The sequence below is a fragment of the Rattus rattus genome, chromosome 2 (assembly GCF_011064425.1).
Source record: "Rattus rattus isolate New Zealand chromosome 2, Rrattus_CSIRO_v1, whole genome shotgun sequence".
Lineage (NCBI taxonomy): Eukaryota > Metazoa > Chordata > Mammalia > Rodentia > Muridae > Rattus > Rattus rattus.
Genome location: NC_046155.1, coordinates 95459278 through 95479665, shown reverse-complemented (window position 1 = coordinate 95479665; position 20388 = coordinate 95459278). Strand labels below are relative to the sequence as shown.

General features: G+C 40.8%; 1 protein-coding gene across 1 annotated transcript in view; it reads right to left on the bottom strand.

Annotated features, from left to right (window-relative positions):
• The window catches only part of Gab2 (GRB2 associated binding protein 2), a 171140-nt gene extending 151776 nt beyond the window's left edge, over window positions 1-19364 (bottom strand). The window contains exon 1 of the mRNA XM_032892957.1: window positions 19126-19364. Coding sequence (XP_032748848.1) covers window positions 19126-19203 — 78 coding nt within the window. The 5' untranslated portion in view covers window positions 19204-19364. The remainder of the gene's footprint in view (window positions 1-19125) is intronic.
• Window positions 19365-20388: the final 1024 nt, after the last annotated feature.

Below are 20388 nucleotides of genomic sequence, written 5' to 3'. Positions count from 1 at the left end.
CTATGTATTCACAATGGAAATTTCTTTCAGGGCCTCTTGCGCCCAGGCACCACTGTTGGCAGTATGGATCTCTTTATCAAGGATCCTAATAAAGAGACAACGACGAGTGGAATATAGCAAATAAAGGAAGATATGGCCAAGATTATTAGTTATAACCTGAATTCCAAGGGTAGAGAGGGAAAGTAAGATGGCCATAAAAACTAACTTATTCCGAAAAGCATGCAAGACCTAAGCCTGGGGCTAAGAATGAGACAAAGTCTCTTCTGTGTATCTTGCTTCTCCAGGGAAGTTTGTTTTGACTCTTCCATCTTCTCCTCTCTGCTTTCAGGGAGAGACAAGCAGAAAAATTAATAGTGAACCAGAGTGAATCTGGAGAAAGGTAATAGAGGAGCTTTGATATGTTTGAGAAGGAGAAAGCTGCAGTAGCTTTATCAGAGAGGGTATGGGCCCTATAATTCCTCAAACTTCAGTTCACAGGGTCCATGCAAGTCTGATATAGAATATCAGATACAACTTCCATAGTATATTTTCAAATGAGTGAGTAAAACCCCGATCAGGCGAATAATGCCTGTGTATTAAGTTTAGTTTAGAAAACTAGTGATTGCCAAAAAACATAAATCAGGTCCAATCTCTAGTAGACAGTATTCTAGCCAGAACAATTCCAGCACCCTCCAACATGAAGACATACCAAAGTGAGAAGATCAGTATTCATTCGAACTGGAGGTTAGCACTAGGAAACAGCAGTGACAATCCTCTGTCCATGTTCCTTATGTAACCATAGAAATGAGGGACAACATTAAACAATGGCAAGAACCAGAGGCTCCAAGTTCCAGGTCTGCTTTGGAGTAGCTATGAGGCTGTGAGGAATGATCTCTTTGTGTTCCAAGTTACTATCTACTAAATAGGTCTGAAGATGTACTGAAATGCTCTACAGATGGTAATTCTATGTAGATAGATATAGACACATACAAATAAGATAAGGGAGAAAGCATTAATAGGTACCAGACACTATTTTAAGTTCTTTGTAGATATTCTTCTCAACAACTCTGCAATACAAGTGTCATAATCCAAATCTTCCAGATGAGGAACTAGAGGTGAAGGGACTTTCCAAAGTCACAAAACTTATAAATGAAAGGGCTGGGCATGCAAAGTATGTAGTGTGATTCCAGAATCTACATTCCTTACTCTGGATTCTGGTCCTGAGAATCCTACCATTGTGGGTCTCCAATGGAACCTCACAATGGACATTAATTAAAAAAAAACTTTAATATCAAAAATAGAATGTTTTTTCCTGCCAGTGTTATCTTATAAGCTGCAGTCAGGGCAAACTGTCACTGTCTGTATATAGGTATAATTGGCTGCAATCTCTGGTAAAGCAGCTACCCAAATACAACCCTGAACAAATAACCTAAGGGCATTTCAGGGAAGCAGATAAATCTCTATAGATGTCAAGATCTTCTGTGAAGATCAAGAAAGCACAATTAAAAGTATAGAGTATGTGACTAGCTTAGAACAAACCTCTGAAGACTACAATGAGCCACCTTGCCTGGTGAGACAACTCAGTGATAAGGGCAATCTCTGCCAGGCCTGAAAACCCGAGTTTGATACCTAGAGCCCACATAATAGTCAGAGATGACTCCTGCAAGTTGTTCTCTGACTTCCACATCCATGATGCATGCTCCTCCACTTTAAAATAAATATACAACATGTTTTAAAGGAATGTTATGTCAGCAATACTCCTCATAGCATAGAAGATACTTTATACAGATGAATATGAGCAATAAGTCAAAAGATGATTTAAAGATGGAATTGAATCGTGTTGGCTATTCACCCTGATTCAAGTGGCAGAGACTCCCTTTGTAAACTTTGTATACTATGTAAACTTTGTAAACTGTAAGTCAGGAAAGTGGCCAGACCCTAGCCTGAGGAGCTCCAGCAGCCCAAGCATCTGTAACAATTAACAGTGTTTCCATTCTTTGTAACTGTCACAAAAGTCATCTCCAGCCCCTCAACTGGACTCTTCCTTCGATTATGCTAATTTTAGGTAAAAAGTCTGAATAAAATCCCACCAATCCCTGAACAGGAAAATCCACCAATTCTTGAGTTTACTCAGAAACCCACCAATTCCTGAGCTCCCCCAAATTCACTTGAAGTCCTATCAATCCTCACTCTGGAAATCTCTGCCCTGGAAAGCTCCACTCAGAAGAAATCCTGTATAAGTTGTGTCTGCTCAGTTCCCTGCTGTCCTGCTGTTCCCAAGAGCAGAGGTGACCACCTCTAGATATGGCCTTCCCAATAAATTCCTTTTATGAGATTTGCTGTCTGGTGTGACTCTCTTATTAGAAGAAGCCAAGAAGCAATGAAGCAAAGAAGGGAAGAAGCAAAGAAGTGGAGCTGGGATAAGGCTCCTGAGCTTTTGTCCTGGGATACTCTCCCCTGGGAGCTGCAAAGCTGGAGCAGTTACACTGTAGCACTCCAGCTCAGCCAGTAATACCCTCCCTCAGGGCTGCAATGCCTCTGCTCCCCAAAAGAGGAAGCTTCCTTTCCAGAGCTGAGCCATTCCTGAGCTACTGAGTCCCAGGATACTCTTCCATTGGGACATTGTACCACCTCAGAGTTATGTGGTTCCTGGGCCCAAGACCCAGGATACCTTTCCATTGTAGGAAGGCAAACAAATATGAAGACATTTTAGGAATATATTTCCACTTTGTTTTGAAACAGGGTTTATTCTGTGACCTAAGCTGATTTTCAACTCAAGGTGTCTTGTCACTGACTGCTGGATTATATAGGAGCCGCCACTTATAGTAGCCAATTTTTGCTTGTATTTTTCCTTATCGTGAATGTGTATATGACAAACTACAAATCTATGCCAAGTAAAGTAAAAGAATGTTCTTTCAAAAATGGACATGATGGTAAATTCCTATAATCCCCAAACCTGGGAAAGGCAGAAGGTTCCACAGTTCTGTCAAGGCTATATTGTCATTTTCAGGCCAATTTGGGATACATTATGAAACCATGGCTTTTCTTTTAGGTTTATTTTTATTACTTTACGTGTGTGTGTGTGTGTGTGTGTGTGTGTGTAGAGTTGGAGTAATAGGCAGTTGTGAGTTACCTAATGAAGCTGAGAACCAAAGTTGGGTCCTCTGCAAGACCAATAAGTGATCTTAGCCACTGAGACATCTTTCCAGTCCCAAAAGAACTTTTTTATTGTTTTTCTTTTAGTAGTAGTAGTATATATTTTGTTTATTTTATATATTTATTGTAGTAGTATAGTATATTGGTGTTTGCTTAAATATATTTCATTCTATACACTTTATGAACATTGAATAAGAACATTTGTAAGGTTTTATTTGAAAATTGGATAATGATTTCCTAATAGCTACAGAGCACAATATAAATAAAACATGGCATTCTAAATTCTTCTACAATCTGATTTAAAAATCTACCCTTTTCTTTTGTGTTCCAAATACTAGATTTCTGTGCTTTTCAATCATTTCTTCCAAACATGTTCCATTTAAAACATCTCATTACTAGAATGTAACCCTCAATATTTTACTTAGTTTTTCTATTTCTCAATTTTCTTATCTCTGAAATGTATTTACTGAGCAAATGGATGCTTTTCTTAGCATAGAATCCAACTACCTTGTGGTCAATCAGTATTGTCTGTTTCTTGAGGATGAGTCTTAAGTGATGAACTGGTCAAAGCCACAAAGTTCAGTTAGTATCAGACATAGGATAAAATCCTCAACTTTCTTACCTGGAGTACAGGAGCTGCCTATGGGATTAAGAAATATTCCCCCATCCTGACTAATACTGACAGATTGGTGAGCAAGCTTCTTGTCTAATATACCTATAAACTTATTTCTCACTCCTCTTTCTTTCCCTGTTTTGAGACTCTCACTATGTAGTTCAGGTATCATACATATCACATAGATGCTTTCTTCTCTCACTCAGTAAGAAATCTCTTCCAGAGGTCAGGGTTAGATACTAAGCAGGAATGCTTTGCCAGACATTGTCCTTGGCAATGAGATCTGGACACAGAGACTAGAAAGTGCTGCCCTAGCCAAGGACAAGTAGAGATGGAGAGAAGGGATCAGCCCTAACTCTGAAAGATGGAGTTTTTACTAAAAGAATACGTAATTCTAAGATTTAACTTTGAAAATCGTCGAAGGACACTATACTTAACAATAATTATCACTGTGAGAGGTTCTTCTTTTCTTTACAGGCCACAGATTGTGGGACTAGAGAAATGGCTTAGCAGTTAAAAGCATGTGCTGCTTTCCCAGAGAACCCAAGTTTTATTCCCATGTCAGGCGTACAGACGCCACATGTAACTCCAGCTCCATGAGATCTAATGCCCTCCCTCTTCTGGCCTCTGTAAGTACTCACGTGTTTTGAGGGATGTGTGTGCATGCACACCCATAATGGAGGTCACAAAGTAGGCCAGCAAAATGATTCAAGAAGTAAGTGGCATTTGCTACCAAGTCAGATAATGAATTTGATTCTTAGAACCCACATGATGAAGAGAGAGAGATCTGACTCCTGAAAGCTGTCCTTAGACATTCACATAAACACCATGGCATATACATGGTCTAGCACCAACATACAATAAATAAAATTTTAACAAAATCTAATAAGTAGGTAAATATCATAAATTCATTCCATTTTGTCTATGATGAAATTCAAAGTCTGTGTTCCTTCAAATTAAAAGGGATTTGGAAGTCCTTCAACCAACAAATGGTGACAAAAGTAACACACAACTTCTAAGGCTAGATCATCTTAAAATGAAGTCCTGACATAAAGACACTTGCTCTTGAGGCTCTGAGCCACCATGTAAGGACGTCCATCTACTTTGAGTGTTTTGAGGAAGCCTAGGCTGCAAGTATGAGTCAACAGTCCCTGCTTAGCAGCACTTTGGGGTGGCAGGTAAGTGCATGAAGACACTTTAAGATGATTCTATCACCTATCTGCTAAGTCTTCTCAAGCCTCTCACTTTCCTAGCTTAGGTCCTAGATGCTAGTAAGCACAAGTAAGTTCTTGCTGTGCTATCTGAATTCCTAACCAGAGAATCTGTGTACAAAATAAAAATGTTTTATGCCACCGAGTTTCAAATATGCTTTTTGTATGACTAGAGATTTATTATAAAGTAGTTAGGATAATTGATACAACAAAAAGATGGTTGATAGAAGGAGGATCAGAAGTTCAAAGCCATCCTCACACACTCATCAAGTTAAAAGTTATCTGGAATATATGTGACCCTGATTCAAAAAGAGAAAAAAAATTACTTGAGCAGAGACTCTCCTGCAGCTCAGTAAGAATAAGTGAGTAAACTGACTAATGTGCCTATTAATTTAGTGGTTCTATTTTGAGGGCTTTTCAATTGAAATTCTGTAGATTTCTCTCATGTGACATTTTGGTTGTGATCCATTTGAGGCCTACCTCAAATGTCACCCACTTCTGATTTTTCCCTTGGAGGAGATGCCTTCCCACCAGACTGGGCATCCCTGTGTGCAGTTCTTATTTTACTATAATGTGATTGTGGTTTTAGGTGTTTCTCCCTTTACAGACTCCCCAAGGTCAGGAAATTAAAGATCAGAAAGGCAAAAATATTTACTCAATCCCACACAACAATAGGAGGTTTGGATTCCAATCCAGGAGTAACTTCAGAAACCATGCTTCTTACAGTTATTTGAGGATTTCCCCAAACAGCATGTGAAGACATGTATCTTCAGCATTTGAAAGTTCACTTGGGGCCCATATATATACAGCCACCCAATTAGACAAGATGGATGAAGCAAAGAAGTGCAGAAGTGTAGATCGCTCCTGAGAGACACAGCCAGAATACAGCAAATACAGAGGCGAATGTCAGCAGCAAACCTCTGAACTGAGAATAGGACCCCCGTTGAAGGAATCAGAGAAAGAACTGGAAGAGCTTGAAGGGGCTCGAGACCCTATATGTACAACAATGCCAAGCCACCAGAGCTTCCAGGACTAAGCCACTACCTAAAGACTATACATGGACTGACCCTGGACTCTGACCTCATAGGTAGCAATGAATATCCTAGTAAGAGCACCAGTGGAAGGGGAAGCCCTGGGTCCTGCTAATACTGAACCCCAGTGAACTAGACTGTTGGGGGAGGGCGGCAATGGGGGAGGTGGGGAGGGAACACCCATAAGGAAGGGGAGGGGGGGGATGTTTGCCCGAAACCGGAAAGGAATAACACTCAAATGTATATAAGAAATATTCAAGTTAATAAAAAAAAAAAAAAAAAGTTCACTTGGATTTTCAATGAAATCATATTTACTGAAAATTGATGAAGCTGGAGATCATCTTACTAAGTGAAAAAGCCAGATGCAAAAAAACAAATGCCATATTTTCTTTAAGGGTCCTAGAAATGTTTAGACACATAAAGCCATATATATATATATAATATATATAATATATATTATATATATGTGTGTGTGTGTGTGTGTGTGTGTGTGTGATGGAAGCATAAGGGAGATTACAGGAGTGAGGAGACAAGTTGAAGAACAGAAAAAGTAGTGGACTAAATCGACAGAATAGGAGGAAGTGAATAATGTCAAGATCAATGGCATACTTAAAAGAAATTGTCTGTATGAGACCCAATACTGTATGAAGAATATACACAAATAAATACTTTTTGATCTTGAAGTTGTCATCTCAAGAGTGATTTTAAAAATATATAAGCATAGGCTTTAGTGTCTGAACAAACATCTTAGCAATGAATGCTGCCTCATACCAGCTAACACTGTATTTTAAAACTTACTCATATAAAGTGCTAAGTTCTTCACTTTCCATATAGTAATAACCTAATAAGAAATATGACAATATACAATATGACCATAGCAATTAAAAGCCAATGTGTTTGTTTCCGAAATCAACATTTTCCTGCACTTTAAATATAAGATCATGTGGAGGGTTGGGGATTTAGCTCAGTGGTAGAGTGCTTGCCTAGCAAGCACAAGGCCCTGGGTTCATCCCCAGCTCCGAAAAAAAAAAAAAAGAAAAAAAAAGAAAAAAAAATAAGATCATGTGGAGAAGAAACAATAGCTGCAGAGGGCAATCAGACTCTACAGGAAGAAGTATCAGAGTAATCAGTCTAGACACAGTTATTATAGTTTACAATAAAATCATTAAACACAAAGAACATGAAATGCTACTGCATGCATGAGCTCATAGTAGCTGTGGATGCCCATACAAGATCAATCCAGTCCACAGTATAGAATGGAGGAGGAAGGCTCACAAGCCCTGACCCTTAACCAAAGAAATATGGAAAGGAGATAGCTTTCTGGGGAAAGGAGAGTCAGTTTATTTTAAAGGTGCTGTCCCTGTCAGGTCAACTGCACTCTAGTTGATGGCCCCAAACCGGGGAGTATATTGAAAAACACATCAGAAATCTATGGCTTTTTTTTTTTAAGACAAAAGAAGAGAAGAAGTTGAAGGAGTTAGGAAGGTAGGAATGAATCTAGGAGGAATTAGGAAGAGGTAAATATGAAAATGTATTAGATGAATTTGTCAAGGGATTAATGAAAAAGCACATTTTTAAAAGGAGCATGAAATGGATAAAGTAATCTTTCATTGAATATATTTGAGAAGCTTACATCTTACTTGGAATGGTGGTTAACAATATTTAATCCCATAATTCAATATCACAAATATTATAAAATATAAAAAATACTATACTGTACTCAGGAGACAGTGGCAAGTGGATCTCTATAAAATTGAGGCCAGCCTAATCTACATACTGAGTTCTAGGCTAGCAAAGACTATATAGACCTGTCTCAAACAAACAAATAAATAAACAAAAAGCCATGTTTTAGGAGATTATTGAAAATATTTTTAATACACTAACCTGTAGGGTAAACACTCTTTCACATTTTGTAAATTATACAAACATATAAATACAGAAAAATAGACAAAAGGAGTACATTTAAAATTGTGTATCCCTTTATTGCGAGTACTGTAAATATTGTTACTTTTCTATCATCTATGTTTACAATAACTTCTTTATAGGAGTAAAATGTAAGTGTCACTAAAAAATTCTATTTTTGTTTTTATGTGTTGCTAAGCACATATTAATTACACATACAATGTATGTTATCACATTTTCATATGGGTATACTGTGCATATATAATGTCCTTTGTTCATATTCACTCCCAGTTTTATCCTCTTATGTCTGTCTCCCACTCCTGTTGCTCTCCTTCCTTTTCCCAAATAGACTCCTCTCTCTCTCTCTCTTTCTCTCTCTGTGTGTGTGTGTGTGTGTGTGTGTGTGTGTGTTTGTGTGTGTGCGCACATGGGTGTGTCCCAGTGAATGTCATTAGAGTTGGTTGCAAGAGCATGGTGACAATAGGAGCCTGGGATCTTACCAATAGCTACATCACTGAAGAAAATGTTTCTTCTTCCTCTACTGCTTATAGATCCGCCTGTTTGATTTTGAGATTGTATCTCACTATGTTGTCTGGGCTCTACCTCAGTCTGCCAATAACTACCATGTGTATCATAAAACCAAACCAAACCAAAATAAAAACAAAAACTAATTTTTAATAGCTCATCCTGTGAAAGTTTCCAGAACCTGTAGCTAAAACAATTTTGCTTACAAGTCAGTTCCTGTTCTAGTTGTTTATTTGGTTAATTAATCAATTGTCTGTATGAAAGAGGACAAGGATATGTGCATGTTACAGCACTTGTGTGACAGACAACGTGGGGAATCAGTTCTTTCCTTCTACCATGTGGGTTCTGGAGATCAAACCTGAGTCATCAGCCTTGGTAGTAAGCTTTTACCCATTGAGTCATCTCACCAGCCCCCTCCAGTTCTTTCTTATTGAAGGAAATGTTATTAATCCTAATGTAATGTTCATTCAAAACTTTAAAGAATAAAGATCTGTGCTGTGGAAACCATCATAGCTCCAACTCTCACAGTTGGAAAAATGCTGATTTCTTTCCAAGAAATTTCCCTTGTGAATTGTAGTTATAGCATGCTACATATATAAAACTGGTTCATCAGCTCGTTGAAATTCTTAGTATAGTGTCACCTTTATGACACACACATTGCACATGATGTTAAGTAACGTAAAACAACATAATTGTCTCACTGGGGAGATCTGTACATAATATATGGTATCTTTACTAAAATGATCATTTTTAATATATATATATATTTCTAGGATTTGTTTTATAATATTTAAGCAATAAAATGCTAAAAGGAGACCATACCCAATTTCATTTGATCTCAGAAGCTAAGCAGGGTTGGGCTGGGAAGTCCCTTGGGAATACCAGGTGCTATAAGCTTTAAAACAAAAAAGAAAGGAAGGAAGGAAGGAAGGAAGGGAAGAAGGAAGGGTAAAGGAACAGCTAAAGCAAAAGTGATGTCTTGATAATATGTGATACCATATGAATCTTTAATCATTTCACAATTTTCTTTTTCTATATAATAAAAATTTTAATAATTCAAATTGGGCAAAATTATGCAGAAGTAAATGCAGTTTACTGGGGGAAGTTTGTGGGGAAGGAACAGAATAAAATGCTAGCTCCTTGATAGCTGATTAACATGTAAAAACCAACTGTGCATCAACATAATAACAATTATGTTGATTTCCATTGTGGGTTTTTTTTTTTTATTAACTTGAATATTTCTTATATACATTTCGAGTGTTATTCCCTTTCCCGGTTTCCGGGCAAACATCCCCCTCCCCCCTCCCCTTCCTTATGGGTGTTCCCCTCCCGACCCTCCCCCCATTGCCGCCCTCCCCACAACAGTCTAGTTCACTGGGGGTTCAGTATTAGCAGGACCCAGGGCTTCCCCTTCCACTGGTGCTCTTACTAGGATATTCATTGCTACCTATGAGGTCAGAGTCCAGGGTCAGTCCATGTATAGTCTTTAGGTAGTGGCTTAGTCCCTGGAAGCTCTGGTGGCTTGGCATTGTTGTACATATAGGGTCTCGAGCCCCTTCAAGCTCTTCCAGTTCTTTCTCTGATTCCTTCAACGGGGGTCCTATTCTCAGTTCAGAGGTTTGCTGCTGACATTCGCCTCTGTATTTGCTGTATTCTGGCTGTGTCTCTCAGGAGCGATCTACACTTCTGCACTTCTTTGCTTCATCCATCTTGTCTAATTGGGTGGCTGTATATATATGGGCCACATGTGGGGCAGGCTCTGAATGGATGTTCCTTCAGTCTCTGTTTTAATCTTTGCCTCTCTCTTCCCTGCCAAGGGTATTCTTGTTCCCCTTTTAAAGAAGAAGTGAAGCATTCACATTTTGATCATCCGTCTTGAGTTTCATTTGTTCTAGGCATCTACCATTGTGGGTTTTTATATAGCACTTTTCATAAAAGACGTCACGATCCTTTAAGGAATTGGTTAATTCCATATCTGGATCAAGATATGTATAAAACCTGGAAAACCTTGTCATATCATATAGCAAAGAAACCATTATACTAGGAGAAACCAACTTGAACAGGGTGCCACAGCCTAAGAACAGTAAAATCTGAGCTTCAAAAAGAAAAACAAACACCATAGGTTCAAATGTGCTGAATACATTTAATCCTGTGTGCTCACAATTATTAATAAAAACCCACTAAGAGCCAGATTGTAATACATGCCTGTAGTTCTATTTGCTCAGGAGGCTAGGGTGGGAAGCAGTTTTTATATGAAGTTCAAGACCAGCCTGGGTAACACATATATACATTAACTCAAAAAATATCATAACTGATTTGTTTGAAGGGTAATATGGAATCAATCCACTTTTTTATGTGTTATGTGCATGAATGTACAAGAGCGCATGGGGATCAAGGACAATATCAGATGTCATTTCTCAGGAGCCATCTATCTGTGATGTATTACCTGAAACCTGGGGCTCACATATTAGGCTAGGCTGCTGGCCAGTGATTCCCATAGATCTTCCTGTTTCTCTCTCTCCTGCGCCGGGAATACAAGCATGTGCCACCACACCTGGTTTCTGTGGGTTCTGGGATGGAACTCGGATCTTTAAGCTTTAATGGGAAAACGCTCTATTAACTAAGATATCTCCCTGGCTCCTCACCCTCACCATCCCAACAACCTGTAAAAGCAGCATGCATAAAATTGAGAGTTCAGTAGTTATAATAAACTAATGACAATGATGGATGGCTCCTGGCCTTGAGCTGTTGTCCAACAAATGGCACCTTACCTAATACCTATGCTAAACAAGACATTACATTGTCTGTAAAGTGCCAATAGAAACTGACTGCCCAGTGTCAGAAAGCTAGAGGTAAAAATGTATTTTAGAAGTAAGTCCCGCAAAAGACTCACTTTGGGGAAACTTGAAGAGGATCTCTAAGTTGAGTTTGAAGCATTACTAGTACTTCTAGTAGCACCACTACTAGTGGCTTGAATGAGAAATGTTCTTCATAGGCTCAGGTATTTGAACACTGGGTTCCCAGTTGGTGGTGCTGTTTGTGGAGGGCACGGAGCCTTTAGAAGGTACATATGAACTGCACTTTGTGGGACACTGGGCTTCCAGGCCACTCTCTTTTTTCTGGTGGGTAGATGAAATGTGATTAGCTAGCTTTCTGCTCCAGCATCCAGCCATTATGGACTCAAACACTCTACAACTATAAGCCAAAATAAATTTTCTTTCCTACGTTGCTTTTAGTTATGATATTTTATGAAAACAACTAAAACTAATACACCACTGCCTAAAAGGTTTTTGAATTTTTGACCAATGTCAAATGTGGGTTCTTACATGCATTTCCACACTCCCATCACACATATATTTCTCAAAGTCATAGCTTCAGGTAAACCACTGAAATTTAATTTTCATTCCCTGAAACTGAAAGACCCTTGAGGGGTTCCTTCCAGGAAAATCTAACACACAATTCTAGCTTCAGAATTATACTTAGTAGTATAATACAATTGTAGTTGGCTTCAGAGTAAAATGGATTTGAAAACACACATGCTCAAGTTCAGATTACCTATGAAAGGTTAAATAAGAATAAATTTGCATCATCCTGTTCTGCCACCTCCTCCAACACTAAATACTTTAATACTCTGTGCTGACATAGTGCTCATATTTCTTTTCCACATTACCCTAGTAAATGCAAAACCTCAGTGGAGTAGGAGGCATCATTCCAGCTTTATAAGCAATGAAGTAGGAAGTAGAGAAGGACAACATCCAATCAAGGACCCAATGACTTCAAACACCGAGGCAGGTCTTTTAAAGATAAACCCTGTCAGCATGCACTGATATTCATACTGAAAAAGTGGCAATCTGTGAGGTCACTGAGTAAGAGGGATGCTTTCAATCAGTAAATGTAATCCTACAATCCAGGGCCTCCTGTAGAACATCCATCCTCAGCTCTACATCTACTTTTCTGCTTTCTTCTATGGACTTGACTCCTCCTTTCTACATGGATTTACTGTTTCTAATTTCATATCCACAGTCTGTGTCATCCTACACATATTTCTTTTTAGTCCATAAACTTCTGAGTCCAACTCAGGTCCTCTTGTGTCTGAAAACTCTTGTCATCTTCTATACCTTGAGCTGTTTGTCTCTATACAGTTTGTTTCCTGAGTCACAGAACTCCACATACGGGCAGCATCCTGCTTCTCATGTGAATTTCTTGTCTCCCTAGTTGGCAAATTCGTTGAAGGCTGAGTTAGGTACTGATTTATTTCTTCAGGAAGGGAAAGGATGTAATATATTCTCTATTTACAGTTGTCAAAATTAATTTGGGTCCTGGCAGAGGCCTGACTTACACTTCTGCACATTTTGCTGTAGCACCAAGTTATCATATTCTATTTTCCCTGCGATATAGAGAAAGACCAGTCAGACACAGAAAGCAATGCCAAAAACATTTTATTCGTTAAAGGAACAGATGTGATTTCTAGATCTGTGTAAATTCACTGCCTCTGGTTCTCAGATGTTGATGAGTTAAGGGTTTGGAGATTCCATTCTGTGTTTTTCTCTTGAATTAGAAATATCAGCAATAGGGTGAGGTAATACTAGCAATATCCCTAACTCCCACCAAATGAAAAACTTTAAAAATCATTTTGTTATTATTTTATGTGTATAGGTACTTTGTCTGCAAATATGTTTCTGTACCATGTATATGCCTGGTGTACACAGAGTCCAGAAGAGGATATCAGATCCGTTGGAAATGGAATTACAGATCGTTGTGAGTCACCAACTGGGTGTTGGAAATTGAACTCTGAAGCTATCTTTTCAGCATCAAAGATGTTGTGTTTTTTTTAATTATGCTAAAGCACAAGAATATTAAATCTGCCATCTCGACCATTTTAAGTGGTTAGGTAGTAAATGAAATATCCCGAGCTAGTATTAAGGACATTCACAGTGTTGTATCACCATTACTACCATTCATATTCAGAACACTTTCAGCTATTATCAGTGAGCTTTGAACCCACTCTACAATAGTTCTTTACAGTCTCTATCCTCAGACATTTCTAATCACCATTCTCTCCATCACTAATCTAGATAAGTTATGAAAATAGTCATATAATTATCATTTGTGAGATTATTCATAATACCCTCAAAGTTCATGCATTTTGGGCTGGAGAGATGATGGCTCAGTGGTTAAGAGCGCTGACTGTTCTTCCAGAGGTCCTGAGTTCAAATCCCAGCAACCACATGGTGGCTCACAACCATCTGTAATGGGATCTGATACCCTCTTCTGGTGTGCCTGAAGGCAGCTACAGTGTATTCGTATATAATAAATAAATCTTTTTAAAAAAAGTTCATGCATTTTATAGTATATCCATGTGTCAATATTTTAAGACTACTACTTTTTGTATGAAAAAGCCACATTTTTCTTATCTATTCGTTCATTCACTGCTGAACAACTGGATTACTTCTACATGAGAACATATGATATAATGTTGGTGACAACAAGTTTAGGAGATTCAAGGGCAACATGGACTACACAGTACATTCAAGACTATCTTGGGCAGCTGAGCTCCTAATCTGTAAAATAAAATATGATAAAGTTCAGGGGGCCAGAGTTATGGTTTGATAGTCAAGAGCCTGCTACTCTTCTAGGGGACCTAAGTTCAGTTACAGTTCTCATGGTGATCTATAACCATCTAGAACTCCAGTTCTAAGGGCTCCAATGCTCACTTATGGTATCCACAAGCACTAGACCACACATGCATGCAAAACAATTATACATGTGACGCTCAGGAGAATGTCCTAAGCCAAAGTAAGGTTTTTTTTGTTTTGTTTTGTCTTTGGAGACAGTGTCTTGCTGTATAGTCCAAGGCTGGCCTCAAACTCAAAATGCTCCCACTTTACCAACTCAGAGTGCTAGGATTATACACATGACCCACCATGCCTTGTCTAATTAGCATCTGTAGACTGCTTTACTTCATGATAACAGAATAAACATCATTTCAAGTACCCAAAGAACATGAAGGAAGAAAATCATATTTTAGGTCATAAAATAAATCTCAACAAACTTAAAATAATTTTTATTATACAGAATTTATTTTATTCCCACAATGGAGCCAACCAAAAAATTGGGAAAAGAGAAATAACAAGAAAATCTTTAAACATTTAGAAACTAAATGACATACATCTAAATAATCAAAGAAAGTCTCAAGAGAAGTTAAAAAAATACATTGAACTAAATGAAAATACAACTTATTGAATTTTTAGAATAAATACAATCCCCAAAGGGGATTTATAGCACTAAATGATATATTAATATTAGACGGAAAGTCTCAAATTAGTAATTTAAGCTCCCACATTAAAAAAGAAACTTAGAAAAATAATATAAATCAAATGCTACTAGAAAAGTGTACAATAAAGAACAGAAAGTCAATTAAACTGTAAACAGATAAGCAATAGATAAAAATCAGTGAAATAAACATCTGGTCCTTTAAAAACATCAATAAGGTAGGCACTGTGGCACCCTTTAATCCTGGCCCTTGGTGGGTTGATCATGCTGCAGTGCCAGGTCACACATCCAAGATTAAATGGGTAACATAAATTAATTTGATGGATGTGTTTAGGGGAGATTAGGACAGAAAGTTGGGTGGGTAGGGAAAGGGCTGGATCCTGGGAAGAGATTGGGAAAGAGCGAATATGATCAAAATACATTGTACAAAATTCTCAAAGAACTAATTGAAAAATACCAAAATGGAAAGAATTGTCTGAACAGGCAGGAGAGAATAGGAACCAAAGTACAGGTAGTAGAATTAGCTCTGACAGTGGGGCACCTTATACACTCAGAGAAGAGGGAAAAAGAAAGAGAATCATAAACACTGAGTAAATTTGGAAAATTGACTGGTATTTGTGCAGATGGCCATACCCTGATTGATTTTCTTTATCACAGCAGGGAAGGTCATCAGCAAACAGTGAAGGGATGAGTTAGTTAACTAATACAAACCCTGGAATACACATATTTAACAATGATAATAATAATAATAATAATAATAATAATAATAATAATAATAATAATAATAAAAACAGTTAACTGCTTTCTGCAGCTATTCATTAGAACTGATACAACTTTCTTCAACAAACCACCAGGGGGCAGTGCTGTAACCAACCTTCTTTCCCCTCAAATCGTTAACACTGAAATTATAACAAATTAAAATGCATCATATGTTGTAAATGTTCCCTCCACAAAAATCCTGCTTGATATTTAAATACATGTATCCGTGTGATCTCATGCATGTATAGACTCACATATATACATGAGAATAAGGCTGCTCCTTTTGTCAACCTCTCAGTGCAACCACCAGATACACCAAGGGTAATAATATATTCCTTCTTTCCACCCAATGTCTTTAGGACACACAACAAATGCTCCCTAGATCATTTGTTATTTAGTATGTCTAAGCAGTTAGAAAATCCAATGAGGAAAAATCCCTAAAAACAAAACCCAACTGCTGGATGTGGCGGCACAGGCCTTCAATACCAGCACTTAGGAGGCAGAATCAGGGGATTACCTCAAACTAAAGACTAGTTTGGGCTACACATTGAGTTCCAGGCCAGCTGGACTACTGAGTAAAACTCTATTACAAAACAGAACAACATTTCCCTGACAACATAGCTTCTTCCAAGTTGTATTTTTCCCTATTTCCTACCTAACTTTCCCCACAAATTAAAGAGTTATGTTTTCAAAACAGCCTTTAACTGTCTTGTATTTAATAAGCTATTTTTCTTCTTATCTCTGATGCCTGATGCATCCTTAAAATAAAGAAAGGTCACTCTACAGTACCATGTGACTATTGTGTACACTAGTTAGAACATCAATTTAGGGGTTATGCATGTAGCAATAAGGCTGGGAAATACCTCTAAGCTTGAGTCTAATTTGGGCTTCTAAGAAACCAAGGCAGGGATCTAACTTAAAATAGTTAGTAGAGATTTTTCAAAGGAAAAAAGTAAATATAAGGGTTTGAAATTTAGACCTTTTGCCCATAACCTGTCAATCCCTGGTTGTGTGTGTGTGTGTGTGTGTGTGTGTGTGTGTGTGTGTGTGTGTGTGTAAAGCCAACTCTTTCCTCCAGAAATGTAGTGGATCAAGGAGGCTGTACTGGAAGCACAAGTTATTTCAATTGGCTGTTTCAAGTAGGAGGGCTGAACTTCTTTCTACAGTGGGAGGTGCCTTCCAGGCTGGAGCCAAAGGGAATGTGTGAGAGGGAGGCTGAGGTCACCAGAGGACCCAAGACTGCTAAAGGAGTTTAAATGGGTAAAATCTGTGTTTGACACAGGCCTCCAAACTTGGCTATTTTTGAGCTAAAGTTGTTCTAAAAAAATACTCAAGCACTAGGTCATAAAGAGAATCTTCATGGTAAGGGTTGATGCAGTCATGAGTCAAAGTAGCAACAGTATCAACTTTTTTACAAGATATTTCAAAAACAAAGTTCCAATGATCTTTAAAGTAGTATTATTTTTGTTTGTTTTCTCAAATTCAAGGATGAGCTGAACTTCTAATTCTCCTCTCTCCTCCTTGGAATGCTGGGATTACAGGCTTGTGCCACCCAGCAATGTTTATGATGTTCTTGGATAAAACCCAGAACATCTTGTCCGCTAAGAAAACATTCTACCAACTATGCTACATTCCTTTCTAATCTGAAAGTTTTATTTTACTTTTTAAAACTGGACACTATTTCAGTGGCTGGTCATGTAGTCTGGGTTGGCCTTGAGCTCACTAAGCAGTCAAGGATGATCTTGAACTCTTGATACTCCTGCCTCCATCTTCCAGATGCTGGACACATCTACAGGCATGAACGACTGCCCCCATCCCCGACAAAGCCCCCCCCCATTTTCTTAACTATTACTGTGTATGTGAGAGAGATTGTGTGAGTGCACACAACATGAGTGTGTAGGTCAGAACTCTCCTTCCATCTTTATGAGGGTTCCAGGGAATCAAATTTAAGTTGACAGGTTTGAGGGCACTGCTTTTACCCATTAAGCCATCTTGGAGTTGTGCACATGCATGATTTGTGAGAGAGAGAGAGAGAGAGAGAGAGAGAGAGAGAGAGAGAGAGAGAGAGACAGAGAGAGACAGAGAGAGAGACAGAGAGAGAGACAGAGAGAGAGACAGAGAGAGAGTGAGTATTGTTTGGTATGCAAATGAGAGACAGGGTCTCATTGGCCTAGACCAACAGAAATAGGCTGGCTTTGAACCTCTGATCCTCCTGTCTCTTGCTTCCCAAATGTAAGTGCTGGCAGTACAAGCCTAGGCTACAGCAACAGGCAACAGAACAAAACAAAACAAAAAGCTCTTAGTAATTAAAATATTTTACTCACATAAAAAAAAAAAACCCAAATGAGCTTTAAAGCTTAAACACACCTACTATATTACTGTATGCCAAATCTCTGTTCACTTTCAAAAACCATGCACTAAATCCTAAGATTCCCCGTCTGCCCCCCCCCTCCCCTCAAGCAAGTGACCTAAGTCAAAGCCCGGTTTCATTGACACACTTGCACTCCCCAACAACAACACTTCCTTTGAAAAACAGAATGTCACTTCCTCAGTCCAGAGGCCAGAAGTCCCTTGATTCTGATCTGGGGAGCAGAGACAGGAAACTCTGGTAAGCTTCTGTCCCCCATGGCCAGCCACTAGTGCAGCTGACAGAGGGCAGGGTCTGTTGGGAGCTCCCTTGATGCACTGCAGCTGGAAGCAACCGCTCACTTCCAGGCTGTGGGGGTGATTTCTGAGTCCAGCACTCCCAGTCAGCATAACAAGGACGTTTCTTGGCAAGTGAGGAGTGAGAAGATGGGAGAACCTGCACTCCTTTAACCGACTTGCCATTTCTAAACTCATCGGACTACTCCAATCTCCGATCCTGGCACCATTTTGTTCTCTGACCTCGCTAAACAAGAAGGGGGTGCCCCGACCTCAGTTGCCAGTTTCTCACGTAGAGGGGACAGCCCGTCCCACCAATTTCAGTAAACACAGTCAGCTAGCACCACCTAGCAATTCAGAACCATGTCTTCAGACCCCAGACACCAAGGGCTGCATGACACAAAACTCTGGCCAGTTATAGAGGACCAAACTGCAGTGTCACCCGGTGGGGCGGAGGACCGCGGTGTGTGTGGGGTGGGGGTGGGTGTATGTGAGAGACATTCGAAATAATGGGAAAGAAGGGGGACAAACAAATGAGTCACTTAATACAAGCGCTGCACATGCCGCTGACGCTGCCCGTGATGCAGTGGCCGCGGACTGGAAGGAAGCCGGCAGCCACCGGGGAGGGGCGGACAGAGAAAGGGACCCGGAAAGGGGCGCGGCGCCTCGCCCTTTGTGGGCCCGGGGCCGCGCGGCCCCTCAGCCTACCCTTCCGCTCGGGGTGACTCTGCCCCTTCAGCCCCGGGCGTTTACTCTCCGGATCGCCGGAACAATCGTTACAAACTTCGGCACCGCGAGGAGTTCCCGGGGAGGCGGGCGGCGAGCCGCGGCCCCGACCTGCGCCCCGCCCCTCGGCGGCGCACCTGTGACAGGTGTGAGGCGCCCCACTCGCGCCCCGCCGCTCTCGCCCTCTGAGGCCGCGGGGCCTGGGCTCGCCGCGTACGGCCTCTCTCAGCGCCCCCATCTCAGAGGCCGCGGGACAGCCCCCGGCCGTCCGCCCGCCCGCCCGGCCGCGCCCGCTCGCCTCACTCACATAGCGCCTCAACTTCTTTTCCGGAGGCGATTTCCTCAGCCAGCCGGTACACACCACGTCGTCGCCGCCGCCGCTCATGTCGCCCGCTGACTGGAGCCCGCCGCCGGCTCGCGCGGACAAGGGCGCGGGCGCGGGCTGCTGGGTCAGCCGGCTGCCGGTGCGCAGCTCGCGGGGGGAGGGAGGGGCCGGGCAGCCCCGGCGAGGACGAGGCGGCGAGGCGCGCGGCTCGGCTGCCTGCGCGCGCTGAGCCCCCCCCCCCTCCGGCCGCGCGCGCGTTCTCACAGCCAGCCCCACCAGGGCGCCTCAGCAGGCGGGCGCTCGCCACGCCCACAGCCCCGCGCGGTCCCTGAGGGCGGTCGGCGTAGAGGCTAACTACCCAGGCTCTGGACACCACAGGCAAGGAGGCCTTGAGGCGAGGAGAGCTGCCGCCACCCAGTGCGCCCTCAGGATCTTGGCGGTGGTTGTTTTTTTTTCCCCCCCCTCCTCTAAGCCTGGAGCTGCAGGAGGGGTCGTGAAGACCTCTAGGTGGGGCTGGTGCTAGGGCGAGGGAAGGCTAGAGGCTGCCCACCCTAGATCGAACAGCGAGCCCATTCTCACCCCCTCCCCACCCCACCCCTCCTCAGGGTCGTGTAAGAGTAGGAAAGAGATCCAAGGGCTGCTCCAGTTTCCTGTCCATTCCCACAGTTTCAGGTTTCAGTAAGTCCGATTCTGGCAGAAATGGGTGTCCTGCTTCACTGTAAGCTAACTCTCACATCTCTAGGCCAGAGTAGAAGTAAACAGACCTACTGTGCACGGGGAGTCTTTCACAGCGATTATCTTCACAACTCTACAAATTGGATAGGCAGTAATTGTACCCATTTTACAGATAGCCTGAAGTCCCACAGCTCATACAATGTAGTCGTTTCTAATCCAGGTGTTTGGGGAGGAGGGGAAAGGATCCTCTCCCCGGTTTTTTTTTCTTTTTTCTTTTTCAGAATGATGGATTGCTGTAATGTCTGTAGATCAAAGGGGGTGGGGGTGGGGAACTGAATCTTATTGCTGAGAAACAAAGTCCAGCTGGCGCTCTCCCATGTTGCCTCTGGAAAAAACGAATCCTGTAAAAGGAAATTTTAAGTTTTGCAGAATTGGAAAACAAGGAGGTGAATTGGAAAACAAGGAGGTATAGAAGAATAAGAAATTGTGATAAAAAAATTTCCAGAGTTTGCACCCATTCACTTGCAGTGAGATCTCTTCTATATAAATATGAATATAGAGAGCTCTTTC